General features: G+C 46.2%; 1 protein-coding gene across 1 annotated transcript in view; it reads left to right on the top strand.

Annotated features, from left to right (window-relative positions):
• LOC143292340 (disintegrin and metalloproteinase domain-containing protein 17-like) overlaps positions 1 to 15,456 on the top strand; it is a 38,198-nt gene that overhangs the window by 13,466 nt on the left and 9,276 nt on the right. The window contains exons 4-12 of the mRNA XM_076602529.1: positions 2,487 to 2,625; positions 3,496 to 3,597; positions 4,700 to 4,762; positions 7,228 to 7,322; positions 7,721 to 7,842; positions 7,994 to 8,075; positions 9,735 to 9,823; positions 10,885 to 10,941; positions 11,344 to 11,483. Coding sequence (XP_076458644.1) covers positions 2,487 to 2,625; positions 3,496 to 3,597; positions 4,700 to 4,762; positions 7,228 to 7,322; positions 7,721 to 7,842; positions 7,994 to 8,075; positions 9,735 to 9,823; positions 10,885 to 10,941; positions 11,344 to 11,483 — 889 coding nt within the window. The remainder of the gene's footprint in view (positions 1 to 2,486; positions 2,626 to 3,495; positions 3,598 to 4,699; positions 4,763 to 7,227; positions 7,323 to 7,720; positions 7,843 to 7,993; positions 8,076 to 9,734; positions 9,824 to 10,884; positions 10,942 to 11,343; positions 11,484 to 15,456) is intronic.

The raw sequence follows: 15,456 nt of genomic DNA, 5'->3' as shown, positions 1-15,456 counted from the left end.
TGATTGACACGTGAACAGCATGATTGACAAACACACAGTACAATGATTGACAGGTGAACAGCATGATTGACAAACACACAGTACAATGATTGACAGGTGAACAGCATGATTGACAAACACACAGTACAATGATTGACAGGTGAACAGCATGATTGACAAACACACAGTACAATGATTGACACGTGAACAGCATGATTGACAAACACAGTACAATGATTGACAGGTGAACAGCATGATTGACAAACACACAGTACAATGATTGACAGGTGAACAGCATGATTGACAAACACACACAGTACAATGATTGACAGGTGAACAGCATGATTGACACACACACACAGTACAATGATTGACAGGTGAACAGCATGATTGACAAACACAGTACAATGATTGACAGGTGAACAGCATGAGTGACAAACACACAGTACAATGATTGACAGGTGAACAGCATGACTGACACACACAGTACAATGATTGACAGGTGAACAGCATGATTGACAAACACACAGTACAATGATTGACAGGTGAACAGCATGATTGACAAACACACACAGTACAATGATTGACAGGTGAACAGCATGATTGACACACACAGTACAATGATTGACAGGTGAACAGCATGATTGACAAACACACAGTACAATGATTGACAGGTGAACAGCATGATTGACAAACACACAGTACAATGATTGACACGTGAACAGTATGACTGACACACAGTACAATGATTTACACGTGAACAGCATGACTGACACACACACAGTACAATGATTGACACGTGAACAGCATGACTGACACACAGTACAATGATTTACACGTGAACAGCATGACTGACATACAGTACAATGATTTACACGTGAACAGCATGACTGACATACAGTACAATGATTGACACGTGAACAGCATAACTGACACACACAGTACAATGATTGACACGTGAACAGCATGAGTGACACATGCACAGTACAATGATTGACACGTGAACAGCATGAGTGACACACACACAGTACAATGATTGACACGTGAACAGCATGAGTGACACACAGTACAATGATTGACACGTGAAAAGCATGAGTGACACACACACAGTACAATGATTGACACGTGAACAGCATGAGTGACACACAGTACAATGATTGGCACGTGAACAGCATGAGTGACACACACACACAGTACAATGATTGATACGTGAACAGTATGACTGACTCACACACAGTACAATGATTGACACGTGAACAGCATGACTGACACACACAGTACAATGATTGACACGTGAACAGCATGAGTGACACACACACAGTACAATGATTGACACGTGAACAGTATGACTGACACACACACACAGTACAATGATTGACACGTTAACAGTATGACTGACACATGCACAGTACAATGATTGACACATGAACAGCATGACTGACACACAGTACAATGATTGACACGTGAACAGCATGAGTGACACACAGTACAATGATTGACACGTGAACAGCATGACTGACACACACAGTACAATGATTGACACGTGAACAGCATGAGTGACACACAGTACAATGATTGACACGTGAACAGCATGACTGACACACACACAGTACAATGATTGACACGTGAACAGCATGACTGACACACACACAGTACAATGATTGACACGTGAACAGCATGACTGACACACACAGTACAATGATTGACACGTGAACAGCATGACTGACACACACACAGTACAATGATTGACACGTGAACAGCATGACTGACACACACAGTACAATGATTGACACGTGAACAGCATGACTGACACACACAGTACAATGATTGACATGTGAACAGTATGACTGACACACACACAGTACAATGATTGACACAGTGAACAGCATGAGTGACACACACACAGTACAATGATTGACACGTGAACAGCATGACTGACACACACACAGTACAATGATTGACACGTGAACAGCATGAGTGACACACACACAGTACAATGATTGACACGTGAACAGCATGACTGACACACACAGTACAATGATTGACACGTGAACAGCATGAGTGACACACACAGTACAATGATTGACACGTGAACAGCATGACTGACACACACAGTACAATGATTGACACGTGAACAGCATGAGTGACACACACACAGTACAATGATTGACACGTGAACAGTATGACTGACACACACACACAGTACAATGATTGACACGTGAACAGCATGACTGACACACACAGTACAATGATTGACACGTGAACAGCATGACTGACACACACACAGTACAATGATTGACACGTGAACAGCATGACTGACACACACACACAGTACGATGATTGACACGTGAACAGCATGACTGACACACACAGTACAATGATTGACACGTGAACAGCATGACTGACACACACACAGTACAATGATTGACACGTGAACAGCATGACTGACACACACACAGTACAATGATTGACACGTGAACAGCATGATGGGCGTGGTGTGTGTCCAGCGGAGGGTGACTTCAAGGGGCTGTGCGGCAATGGGATCGTGGAGAAGGGGGAGGAGTGTGACGTCGGCTTCACTGAGGAGGGGGAGGCGGACTCCTGCTGCACCAACAAGTGTCGCCTCAAGCCTGGGGCCATGTGCAGGTACTGTGTGTCTGTGTCTGTGTGTGTGTGTGTGTGTCTGTGCGAGTGTGTGTGTGTGTGTGTGTGTGTGTCTGTCTGTCTGCCTGTGTGTGTGTGTGTCTGTCTGTGCGTGTGTGAGTGTGTGTGTGTGTGTGTGTGTGTGTGTGTGTCTGTCTGTCTGTCTGTCTGCCTTTGTGTGTGTGAGTGTGTGTGTGTGTGTGTGTGTGTGTGTCTGTCTGTCTGTCTGTGCGTGTGTGAGTGTGTGTGTGCGTGTGTGTGGTGTGCGTGTGTGTGAGTGTGTGTGTGTGTGTGTGTGTCTGTCTGTCTGTGCGTGTGTGAGTGTGTGTGTGTGTGTGTGCGTGTGTCTGTGTGTGTGTGTGTGTGTGCGTGTGTGCGTGTGTGTGTGTGTGTGTGTGTGCGTGTGTGTGGTCACCTGGTGTATAAACAACAAAGATACAGCACAATGCATCTTTGTTTAATCGGATTGGAAATTATGTGTGCATCCACACATCCGTGTGTGATCTGTGTGTGTGATCTACATGTGCTGTGTATTTGTGCCTTGATTTCAACCATGCATGCTGTGTATGATGTTTGTGTGATGTGGAAGTAATGTGTACATGTGTGTGCAGTGACCTCAACTATGTGTGCTGTGGGTGATGTGTAAGTGATGTGTATGATGTGATATGTGTCATGTGTAAGTGCTGTGTACATGTATGTGCAGTGACTTCAACTATGTGTAAGTGATGTGCATGATGTGATGTGTGTGATGTGTAAGTGATGTGTCATGTGATGTGTGTCATGTGTAAGTGCTGTGTACATGTTTGTGCAGTGACTTCAACCATGTGTAAGTGATGTGTGTCATGTGTAAGTGGTGTGTACATGTGTGTGCAGTGACTTCAACCATGCATGCTGTCAGGGGTGTCAGGTGGCCAACAGCACTGTGCTGTGTGAAGCCAAGAACTCACTGGCCTGCAAGGACGAGTCCTTCTGCAAGTATCCTTTGTCCCCCACTGATGGACTGACCCATCTGGATAGTACAGCACTTATCTTTAGTCAGGGACCAATGATCTGGATACTTATACAGCACTTATCTTCAGTCAGGGATCAATACTTATACAGCACTTATCTTCAGTCAGGGACCAATACTCATACAGCACTTATCTTCAATCAGGGACCAATACTTATACAGCACTTATCTTCAATCAGGGACCAATACTTATACAGCACTTACCTTCAGTCAGGGATCAATACTTATACAGCACTTACCTTCAGTCAGGGATCAGTACTTATACAGCACTTACCTTCAGTCAGGGATCAGTACTTATACAGCACTTACCTTCAGTCAGGGATCAGTACTTATACAGCACTTACCTTCAATCAGTGACCAATACTTATACAGCACTTATCGTCAATCAGTGACCAATACTTATACAGCACTTACCTTCAGTCAGGGATCAATACTTATACAGCACTTACCTTCAGTCAGGGATCAGTACTTATACAGCACTTATCTTCAGTCAGGGACCAATACTTATACAGCACTTATCTTCAGTCAGTGACCAATACTTATACAGCACTTATCTTCAGTCAGTGACCAATACTTATACAGCACTTATCTTCAGTCAGTGACCAATACTTATACAGCACTTACCTTCAATCAGGGATCAATACTTATACAGCACTTATCTTCAGTCAGTGACCAATACTTATACAGCACTTATCTTCAGTCAGTGACCAATACTTATACAGCACTTATCTTCAGTCAGGGACCAATATTTATACAGCACTTATCTTCAGTCAGGGACCGAACTCTAACACTTCACAAACAGTCATTTACACAACAGGCTCTTGATGTGCTCATCATATGTTACCCGTGGGATTCAGTCTGGCTTCAATTACACATGCATGCACACACACATGTATATAAGAGAGAACCATTTTGTATACATCTGTTTTTTTGTCTGTGATGCTTAGAAACATGCAAGTACTGTCTTTTTTATGGGAAAAGGTATATATATATATGTATGTATGTATGTATAAATGTATGTATTATAAGCACACATTCCTTTCAAACTTTCCTTAACTCGTGTGTCAGTGGAATAGACCTGGACTGTCCTGCACCTGGCAAACTGAGCGACGACACAGACTGTCTGGACATGTGAGTTGGTGTAGCTGGTCAGTGTACTGACTGGGTGTTATAGATCATGGTACAGGCTGTGTTGTTATGTTGTTTCCTGAATAACACACTGCCTGGACATGTGAGTTGGTGTAGCTGGTCAGTGTACTGACTGGGTGTTATAGATCATGGCACAGGCTGTGGTATTTCCTGAATAACACTCTGCCTGGACATGTCAGTTGGTGTAGCTGGTCAGTGTACTGACTGGGTGTTATAGATCATGGTACAGGCTGTGGTATTTCCTGAATAACACTCTGCCTGGACATGTCAGTTGGTGTAGCTGGTCAGTGTACTGACTGGGTGTTATAGATCATGGTACAGGCTGTGGTATTTCCTGAATAACACTCTGCCTGGACATGTCAGTTGGTGTAGCTGGTCAGTGTACTGACTGGGTGTTATAGATCATGGCACAGGCTGTGGTATTTCCTGAATAACACTCTGCCTGGACATGTGAGTTGGTGTAGCTGGTCAGTGTACTGACTGGGTGTTATAGATCATGGCACAGGCTGTGGTATTTCCTGAATAACACACTGTCTGGACATGTCAGTTGGTGTAGCTGGTCAGTGTACTGACTGGGTGTTATAGATCATGGTACAGGCTGTGGTATTTCCTGAATAACACTCTGCCTGGACATGTGAGTTGGTGTAGCTGGTCAGTGTACTGACTGGGTGTTATAGATCATGGTACAGGCTGTGGTATTTCCTGAATAACACACTGCCTGGACATGTCAGTTGGTGTAGCTGGTCAGTGTACTGACGAGGTGTTATAGATCATGGCACAGGCTGTGTTGTTATGTTGTTTCCTGAATAACACACTGCCTGAACATGTGAGCTGGTTTAACAGGTCCTTATTGACTTGCTGCAGTGGCCCATTCTTCAGACTGCACTGTTCCCTGATTTGATATTGTCTTGATCTAGAGTGCTGTCTTCATGAGCAACTTTCTGGCTGTTTGACGGTGGTGTGTGTGTGTGTCTTTGCGGACTTGTGTTTGTGTGTGTGTTCAGACATGGGTTTGAGTGTGTGAGCGATACACAGTGCAGAAAGTGGATAAACTGAAACACTGTATGTGTTGCAGGGAAAGTGCTACAATGGGAGCTGTGTGTGTTGCAGGGGAAAGTGCTACAATGGGAGCTGTGTGTGTTGCAGGGGAAAGTGCTACAATGGGAGCTGTGTGTGTTGCAGGGGAAAGTGCTACAATGGGAGCTGTGTGTGTGTGTTGCAGGGGAAAGTGCTACAATGGGAGCTGTGTGTGTGTGTTGCAGGGGAAAGTGCTACAATGGGAGCTGTGTGTGTTGCAGGGGAAAGTGCTACAATGGGAGCTGTGTGTGTGTTGCAGGGGAAAGTGCTACAATGGGAGCTGTGTGTGTGTAGCAGGGGAAAGTGCTACAATGGGAGCTGTTTGTGTGTTGCAGGGGAAAGTGCTACAATGGGAGCTGTGTGTGTGTTGCAGGGGAAAGTGCTACAATGGGAGCTGTGTGTGTGTGTGTTGCAGGGGAAAGTGCTACAATGGGAGCTGTGTGTGTGTTGCAGGGGAAAGTGCTACAATGGGAGCTGTGTGTGTGTTGCAGGGAAAGTGCTACAATGGGAGCTGTGTGTGTGTTGCAGGGGAAAGTGCTACAATGGGAGCTGTGTGTGTGTGTTGCAGGGGAAAGTGCTACAATGGGAGCTGTGTGTGTGTGTGTTGCAGGGGAAAGTGCTACAATGGGAGCTGTGTGTGTGTTGCAGGGGAAAGTGCTACAATGGGAGCTGTGTGTGTGTTGCAGGGGAAAGTGCTACAATGGGAGCTGTGTGTGTGTTGCAGGGGAAAGTGCTACAATGGGAGCTGTGTGTGTTGCAGGGGAAAGTGCTACAATGGGAGCTGTGTGTGTGTTGCAGGGGAAAGTGCTACAATGGGAGCTGTGTGTGTCTGTTGCAGGGGAAAGTGCTACAATGGGAGCTGTGTGTGTGTTGCAGGGGAAAGTGCTACAATGGGAGCTGTGTGTGTGTTGCAGGGGAAAGTGCTACAATGGGAGCTGTGTGTGTAGCAGGGGAAAGTGCTACAATGGGAGCTGTGTGTGTAGCAGGGGAAAGTGCTACAATGGGAGCTGTGTGTGTTGCAGGGGAAAGTGCTACAATGGGAGCTGTGTGTGTGTTGCAGGGGAAAGTGCTACAATGGGAGCTGTGTGTGTGTTGCAGGGGAAAGTGCTACAATGGGAGCTGTGTGTGTGTGTGTTGCAGGGGAAAGTGCTACAATGGGAGCTGTGTGTGTGTTGCAGGGGAAAGTGCTACAATGGGAGCTGTGTGTGTGTGTTGCAGGGGAAAGTGCTACAATGGGAGCTGTGTGTGTGTTGCAGGGGAAAGTGCTACAATGGGAGCTGTGTGTGTGTTGCAGGGGAAAGTGCTACAATGGGAGCTGTGTGTGTGTTGCAGGGGAAAGTGCTACAATGGGAGCTGTGTGTGTGTTGCAGGGGAAAGTGCTACAATGGGAGCTGTCTGAATTTCTGTGCCCTGCTGGGGGTGGAGCGGGGAAAAACCATGACACCCTGTCTGTGTGTGCAGAATGGTACGTCTGCACTCTGCGTGTCTCTCTCTTTCCCTTCTCTTCAGTGTGCAGAATGGTACACCTGCACTCTGTGTGTCTCTCTCTTTCCCTTCTCTTCAGTGTGTAGAATGGTACGTCTGCACTCTGCGTGTCTCTCTTTGCCCTCTCTTCAGTGTGCAGAATGGTACACCTGTACTCTGTCCCCCTCTCTCCATTCTCTTCAGTGTGCAGAATAGTACACCTGCACTCTTTGTTCCTCTCTACATTCTCTTATCTCTTTCTTAATTCATTGCTTGCGTGTCAGGCATCTGCTTGGCAGATGTGGTGTAGCGTATATAGATTTGTCTGAATGCAGTGACGTCTCCTTGAGCTACTGATACTGATACTGCTTGTGTGTGTGTGTGTGTGTGTGTGTCCAGCGACGGCGATGTGTCGGCGGTGCTGTGCGGAGGTGGGTGCTGACCGCAGGAAGGGGGAGTGTCTGCCCACCAAGGTGGTGCTGAGGCCTGGCCGCACCTGTCACATGGGGTCCTGTAACGACGTGAGTGTTGTCACCTGTGGGTGTCAGGTGTCATCAGTGTGTATGGTGTGTTGGCAGTGTGTGTGGCATGTCAGCAGTGTGTCGTCAGTGTGTGTGGCGTGTCAGCAGTGTGTTGTCAGTGTGTTGCCATCATGTCTGTGTGGTGTTACAGAACGGGGTGTGCGTTAAAGACGAGCAGCAGCTGGCTCTTCGTATCTTCAGCTTCATCAAGAGTCTGACAGTCAGCAAGTTGGGTGAGTGAGTGTGTCGTCATCATTGTCATCACATCGTCATTGTTGTCATCATCACATCATTGTCATCACATCATTGTCATAGCATCATCATCACCACTGTCATCGCATCATACCACAGTCATCGCATTATCATCATTGCCATCGCATCATTGTCGTCATCATTGTCATTGCATCATCATCATCATTGTCATCACACCATCATCATTGTCATCTCATCATCATCATTGTAATCACATCATTGTCATTGCATCATCAGTGTCATCACATCATTGTTGTCATCGCATCATTGTAGTCATTGCATCATCATCATCATCATCATCACACAATCATCATTGTCATCGCATCATCACCATTGTCATCGCATCATTGTCACCACATCGTCATTGTCATTACATCACTGTTGTCATCGCATCATCATTATTGCCATTGCATCATCATAGCATCATCATTGTCATCACATCGTTGTTCTCATCACCATGGTCATCAAATCATCATCATTGTCATCGCATCATGATCATTGTCATCACATCATCATTGTCATCGCATCATTGTCATCGCATCATCATCATCATCATCATCATCATTGTCATCAGATCATCATTGTCATCGCATCACCATCATTGTCATCTGTGACTGCAGAATGCACTGACTTTAAAAGTCATAATTGTTCTCTTCACCAACCAGTTCATATTGGTCACTTGACAAGTGGTATGCTGTATCCATTGAGATATTGGTCACTTGAGATATTGGTCACTTGACAAGTGGTCTGCTCTGTTTGTTTGCATTGAGATATTGGTCACTTGACAAGTGGTCTATTTGTTTGCATCGAGATATTGATCACTTGACAAGTGGTCTGCTCTATTTGTTTGCATCGAGATACTGGTCACTTGACAAGTGGTTTGCCATATTTGTTTGCATTGAGATACTGGTCACTTAACAAGTGGTCTGCTCTGTTTGTTTGCATTGAGATACTGGTCACTTGACAAGTGCTCCGCTGTATTGTTTGCATTGAGACATTGGTCACTTGACAAGTGCTCCGCTGTATTGTTTGCATTGAGATGATGGTCACTTGACAAGTGCTCCGCTGTATTGTTTGCATTGAGACATTGGTCACTTGACAAGTGGTCCACTGTATTGTTTGCATTGAGATATTGGTCACTTGACAAGTGGTCCACTGTATTGTTTGCATTGAGATATTGGTCACTTGACAAGTGGTCCACTGTATTGTTTGCATTGAGATATTGGTCACTTGACAAGTGCTCTATTTGTTTGCATTGAGACATTGGTCACTTGACAAGTGCTCCACTGTATTGTTTGCATTGAGATGATGGTCACTTGACAAGTGCTCCACTGTATTGTTTGCATTGAGATGATGGTCACTTGACAAGTGCTCCGCTGTATTGTTTGCATTGAGATGATGGTCACTTAACAAGTGCTCCACTGTATTGTTTGCATTGAGATGATGGTCACTTGACAAGTGCTCCACTGTATTGTTTGCATTGAGATGATGGTCACTTGACAAGTGCTCCGCTGTATTGTTTGCATTGAGATGATGGTCACTTGACAAGTGCTCCACTGTATTGTTTGCATTGAGATGATGGTCACTTGACAAGTGCTCCACTGTATTGTTTGCATTGAGATGATGGTGTGGTGTTGCAGTGGAGGTGATGAGAACCAACATCGTGGGCACCATCATCATCCTCTCCCTCCTCATCTGGATCCCGGCCAGCTGGGTCGTCAGTTGTGTGGTCTGTAGTCTGTGTGTGTGTGTGTGTGTGTGTGTGTGTGTGTGTGTGTGTGTGTGTGTGTGTGTGTGTGTGTGTGTGTGTGTGTGTGTGTGTGTGTGTGTGTTTGTGTGTGTGTGTGTGTTTATGTATGTGTGCGTGTGTGTGTGTGTGTGTGTGTGTGTTTCTTTCTTTAGTCAAACGTCTTTTCACTGTTAAGTGATATTTGACAGGGGTTGGAGGTTGTGTGTGTGTGTGTGTGTGTGTGTGTGTGTGTGTGTGTTCACATTGTACAGTCTTTTAGCACAGCATGTTTGACAGGTTTTGACATCCATATCCATGTGTTAGTATTTCCAGTTTTAATAGACATCTGTGGTGTGTTAATCAAAGCAGATATTATTACTATTGTTATTATAATTGTTGTGATCATTACTATCATTATCATTATCATTGATACTATTATATCTATATTTTCCATATCAGTGAACTGTTGCTTCTTTTTGTGTCATTATATTGTGTTGTGTTTTATTATGTTTTATTGTATTATGATAATAATAATAATGGATACTTATATAGCACACTATCCAGAAATCTGCTCTTGGTGCTTTACAAAAACGCTTCGTTAACATAAAACATTACATCTATGTTACATACACACACCAAAATGTGACTACACACACACACACACACACATACACACGCACACACACTGCATGCATACATTTTAACAATACATGTGTATCTAACAGCTACCCTAACACATACGCACACATAGGCAGGCACAAACTTACATAAACTCACGCACACACAGTACACATTCATATACATGCATGTAGTTATGTACACATACATATGTATACACACATAGTCAAGCACAGCTAACGCAAAGGAAGTGGACCTGCCACAATTGAACTTACTGCTGAGGGAAAAGGTGGGTTTTGAGACGAGATTTAAAAGATGCGAGGGAATCAGAATGACGGAGGTTATCAGGGAGCGTGTTCCATTATGAATGATGACTGACGTTTAAAGACAGGACAGGTAAGAGACAGGTGAGAGCTGAGTGATGTGTGTTCTGTGTGTTTCAGGACAAGAGGAAGATAGTGCAGGAAGAGGATTACATACAGCGCTGGGTCAGCAGGGAGGTAGGTGGTGTGTAGCTTGTTGTGTGTGTGTGTGTGTGTGTGTGAGTGCATACATGCTTGTGTGTGTGTGTGTGAGTGCATACATGCTTGTGTGTGTGTGGTGTATGTGTGTAAATGTGTGTGTACATACAAGGGTGTGTGGGTGTGTTTCAACACATGTCAGTGTCAGAATGGTGTGGAGAAGGTTTGAGGAAGTGGGGCTTGGTGGGGGGGCTTGGGGGGGGGGGGGGGGAGGTGCTGAAGAAACAATGTTGTTAACAGAAATACTTTGTGTCCCATGTTTTGGGGGTATGATTATATCTGTTAAAAGACAAAAAGGGATTCCATTTCCCAAAATACCCATCGACATTTCTCGGAACACGATGCGCTGATGCCTGTACCTCTCAGTCGTTTGGCTTCCAGAACTCCATCCTGGGCCGCTCGCGGGAGGACCTGTCCAACTTCCGCATCAAGAACTCTCGCTTCAAGCGTCTGCCGCCGGCCATGGCTGCAGGCGGTGGTGGTGGTGGTGCTGGTGGCCATGGCAACAGCTCCCACCAAAGGTCAGGGGTCGGCGCCCCTCTGGCGTACGGGGAAGATGTGATGGAGTCAGCCATTTGATGTCTGCTGGACACGCTTGAGTCGTCTCCCCCTGCCGTGTCGTTTGGTTGGCGCTGCTGTGTGGCTTGGCTTGGCTTGGCTTTGTTGGCTGCTGTTGTGATGAGTCAGTACTGTGGGCCGTGGTGTGTGGGTGTGCTGGTGTGTGGGTGTGGTGTTGTGATGAGTCAGTACTGTGGGCCGTGGTGTGTGGGTGTGCTGGTGTGTGGGTGTGGTGTTGTGATGAGTCAGTACTGTGGGCCGTGGTGTGTGGGTGTGCTGGTGTGTGGGTGTGGTGTTGTGATGAGTCAGTATTGAGGGCCATGGTGTGTGGGTGTGGTGGTGTGTGGGTGTGGTGTTGTGATGAGTCAGTATTGTGGGCCGTGGTGTGTGGGTGTGCTGGTGTGTGGGTGTGGTGTTGTGATGAGTCAGTATTGTGGGCCGTGGTGTGTGGGTGTGGTGTTGTGATGAGTCAGTATTGCGGGCCGTGGTGTGTGGGTGTGGTGTTGTGATGAGTCAGTATTGCGGGCCGTGGTGTGTGGGTGTGCTGGTGTGTGGGTGTGGTGTTGTGATGAGTCAGTATTGCGGGCCGTGGTGTGTGGGTGTGGTGGTGTGTGGGTGTGGTGTTGTGATGAGTCAGTATTGCGGGCCGTGGTGTGTGGGTGTGCTGGTGTGTGGGTGTGGTGTTGTGATGAGTCAGTATTGAGGGCCGTGGTGTGTGGGTGTGGTGGTGTGTGGGTGTGGTGTTGTGATGAGTCAGTATTGAGGGCCGTGGTGTGTGGGTGGGTGTGCTGGTGGGTGTGCTGGTGTGGATGTTGGCAGTGCATGGAGGACTTTCTTCTTGTCACTGGACTTTGGGTTGTTGTTTTTTTTTAGTGTGTGTTTCTTCACTGGATGTTGTGATGATTTGGTTGGGTTTTTTTTTTGGTTGTTTTTTTTTAGTTGGATTTAGTGAATGTGTTTTTCCCCCTGGATGTTTTGATGCATTGGTTTTTTTCGTCGTTTTAAAATTTTTATTTTATTTAGTGAGGTTTTTTTCCCTGGATGTTGAAAGACTTGGGTTTTTTTAATACTGGATTTAGTGATGATTCATTGTTGTTTTTTTGGTGTGGTGGTATTGGTTTTTTTTCCCTGGATGAAGTGCTTTCCCCTTGTGGTCAGCAGGGGCAGTAAGCAGCATGGTTTGGTGTGTAGTGACCTCCCCTTATTGTGTTTGTTTGCATTCTTCAGGGAAACTAGAAGACCAGGGTTGGTTCTTGTTGTGCCTTGGTCACTGTGGTTCTTTCTCTGTGATTTTCGCTGGAATGTGTTCTGTGATTCTCTGCTTGGAAACCACCGTTGGTTGCCTTAAGGTGTTATTGTCTGTGTTGATTTAGAACTGTCGATAGAAATGGCATCACCCAGGGTTATGTGTGAATGGGGATGGGTAGGAGTTCTGTGTGGATGGGTACAGGGTGAAATGTGTGGATAGCTGTAGAATGACCCCAGACACAGTGGACATGAACTGACTGATGGCTGTAGAATGACCCCAGACACAGTGGACATGAACTGATGACTGTAGAATGACCCCAGACACAGTGGACATGAACTGATGACTGTAGAATGACCCCAGACACAGTGGACATGAACTGACTGATGGCTGTAGAATGACCCCAGACACAGTGGACATGAACTGACTGATGACTGTAGAATGACCCCAGACACAGTGGACATGAACTGATGGCTGTAGAATGACCCCAGACACAGTGGACATGAACTGATGGCTGTAGAATGACCCCAGACACAGTGGACATGAACTGATGACTGTAGAATGACCCCAGACACAGTGGACATGAACTGATGGCTGTAGAATGACCCCAGACACAGTGGACATGAACTGATGACTGTAGAATGACCCCAGACACAGTGGACATGAACTGACTGATAGCTGTAGAATGACCCCAGACACAGTGGACATGAACTGACTGATAGCTGTAGAATGACCCCAGACACAGTGGACATGAACTGACTGATGCCTGTAGAATGACCCCAGACACAGTGGACATGAACTGACTGATGGCTGTAGAATGACCCCAGACACAGTGGACATGAACTGACTGATGACTGTAGAATGACCCCAGACACAGTGGACATGAACTGATGACTGTAGAATGACCCCAGACACAGTGGACATGAACTGATGGCTGTAGAATGACCCCAGACACAGTGGACATGAACTGACTGATGACTGTAGAATGACCCCAGACACAGTGGACATGAACTGATGACTGTAGAATGACCCCAGACACAGTGGACATGAACTGATGGCTGTAGAATGACCCCAGACACAGTGGACATGAACTGACTGGATGGCTGTAGAATGACCCCAGACACAGTGGACATGAACTGACTGATGCCTGTAGAATGACCCCAGACACAGTGGACATGAACTGACTGATGGCTGTAGAATGACCCCAGACACAGTGGACATGAACTGACTGATGACTGTAGAATGACCCCAGACACAGTGGACATGAACTGATGACTGTAGAATGACCCCAGACACAGTGGACATGAACTGATGGCTGTAGAATGACCCCAGACACAGTGGACATGAACTGACTGATGACTGTAGAATGACCCCAGACACAGTGGACATGAACTGATGACTGTAGAATGACCCCAGACACAGTGGACATGAACTGATGGCTGTAGAATGACCCCAGACACAGTGGACATGAACTGACTGGATGGCTGTAGAATGACCCCAGACACAGTGGACATGAACTGACTGATGGCTGTAGAATGACCCCAGACACAGTGGACATGAACTGACTGATGACTGTAGAATGACCCCAGACACAGTGGACATGAACTGATGGCTGTAGAATGACCCCAGACACAGTGGACATGAACTGACTGATGACTGTAGAATGACCCCAGACACAGTGGACATGAACTGATGGCTGTAGAATGATCCCAGACACAGTGGACATGAACTGATGACTGTAGAATGACCCCAGACACAGTGGACATGAACTGACTGATAGCTGTAGAATGACCCCAGACACAGTGGACATGAACTGATGACTGTAGAATGACCCCAGACACAGTGGACATGAACTGATGGCTGTAGAATGACTCCAGACACAGTGGACATGAACTGACTGATAGCTGTAGAATGACCCCAGACACAGTGGACATGAACTGATGGCTGTAGAATGACCCCAGACACAGTGGACATGAACTGACTGATAGCTGTAGAATGACCCCAGACACAGTGGACATGAACTGATGGCTGTAGAATGACCCCAGACACAATGGACATGAACTGACTGATGACTGTAGAATGACCCCAGACACAGTGGACATGAACTGATGGCTGTAGAATGACCCCAGACACAGTGGACATGAACTGACTGATAGCTGTAGAATGACCCCAGACACAGTGGACATGAACTGACTGATGGCTGTAGAATGACCCCAGACACAGTGGACATGAACTGACTGATGACTGTAGAATGACCCCAGACACAGTGGACATGAACTGATGACTGTAGAATGACCCCAGACACAGTGGACATGAACTGATGACTGTAGAATGACCCCAGACACAGTGGACATGAACTGATGGCTGTAGAATGACTCCAGACACAGTGGACATGAACTGACTGATAGCTGTAGAATGACCCCAGACACAGTGGACATGAACTGATGGCTGTAGAATGACCCCAGACACAGTGGACATGAACTGACTGATAGCTGTAGAATGACCCCAGACACAGTGGACATGAACTGATGGCTGTAGAATGACCCCAGACACAATGGACATGAACTGACTGATGACTGTAGAATGACCCCAGACACAGTGGACATGAACTGATGGCTGTAGAATGACCCCAGACACAGTGGACATGAACTGACTGATAGCTGTAGAATGACCCCAGACACAGTGGACAT

Source organism: Babylonia areolata, chromosome 18, assembly GCF_041734735.1.
Source record: "Babylonia areolata isolate BAREFJ2019XMU chromosome 18, ASM4173473v1, whole genome shotgun sequence".
Taxonomy (NCBI): Eukaryota; Metazoa; Mollusca; class Gastropoda; order Neogastropoda; family Buccinidae; genus Babylonia; species Babylonia areolata.
The sequence above is the reverse complement of the archived record's forward strand: the minus strand, read 5'-3'. Positions and strand labels throughout refer to the sequence as shown.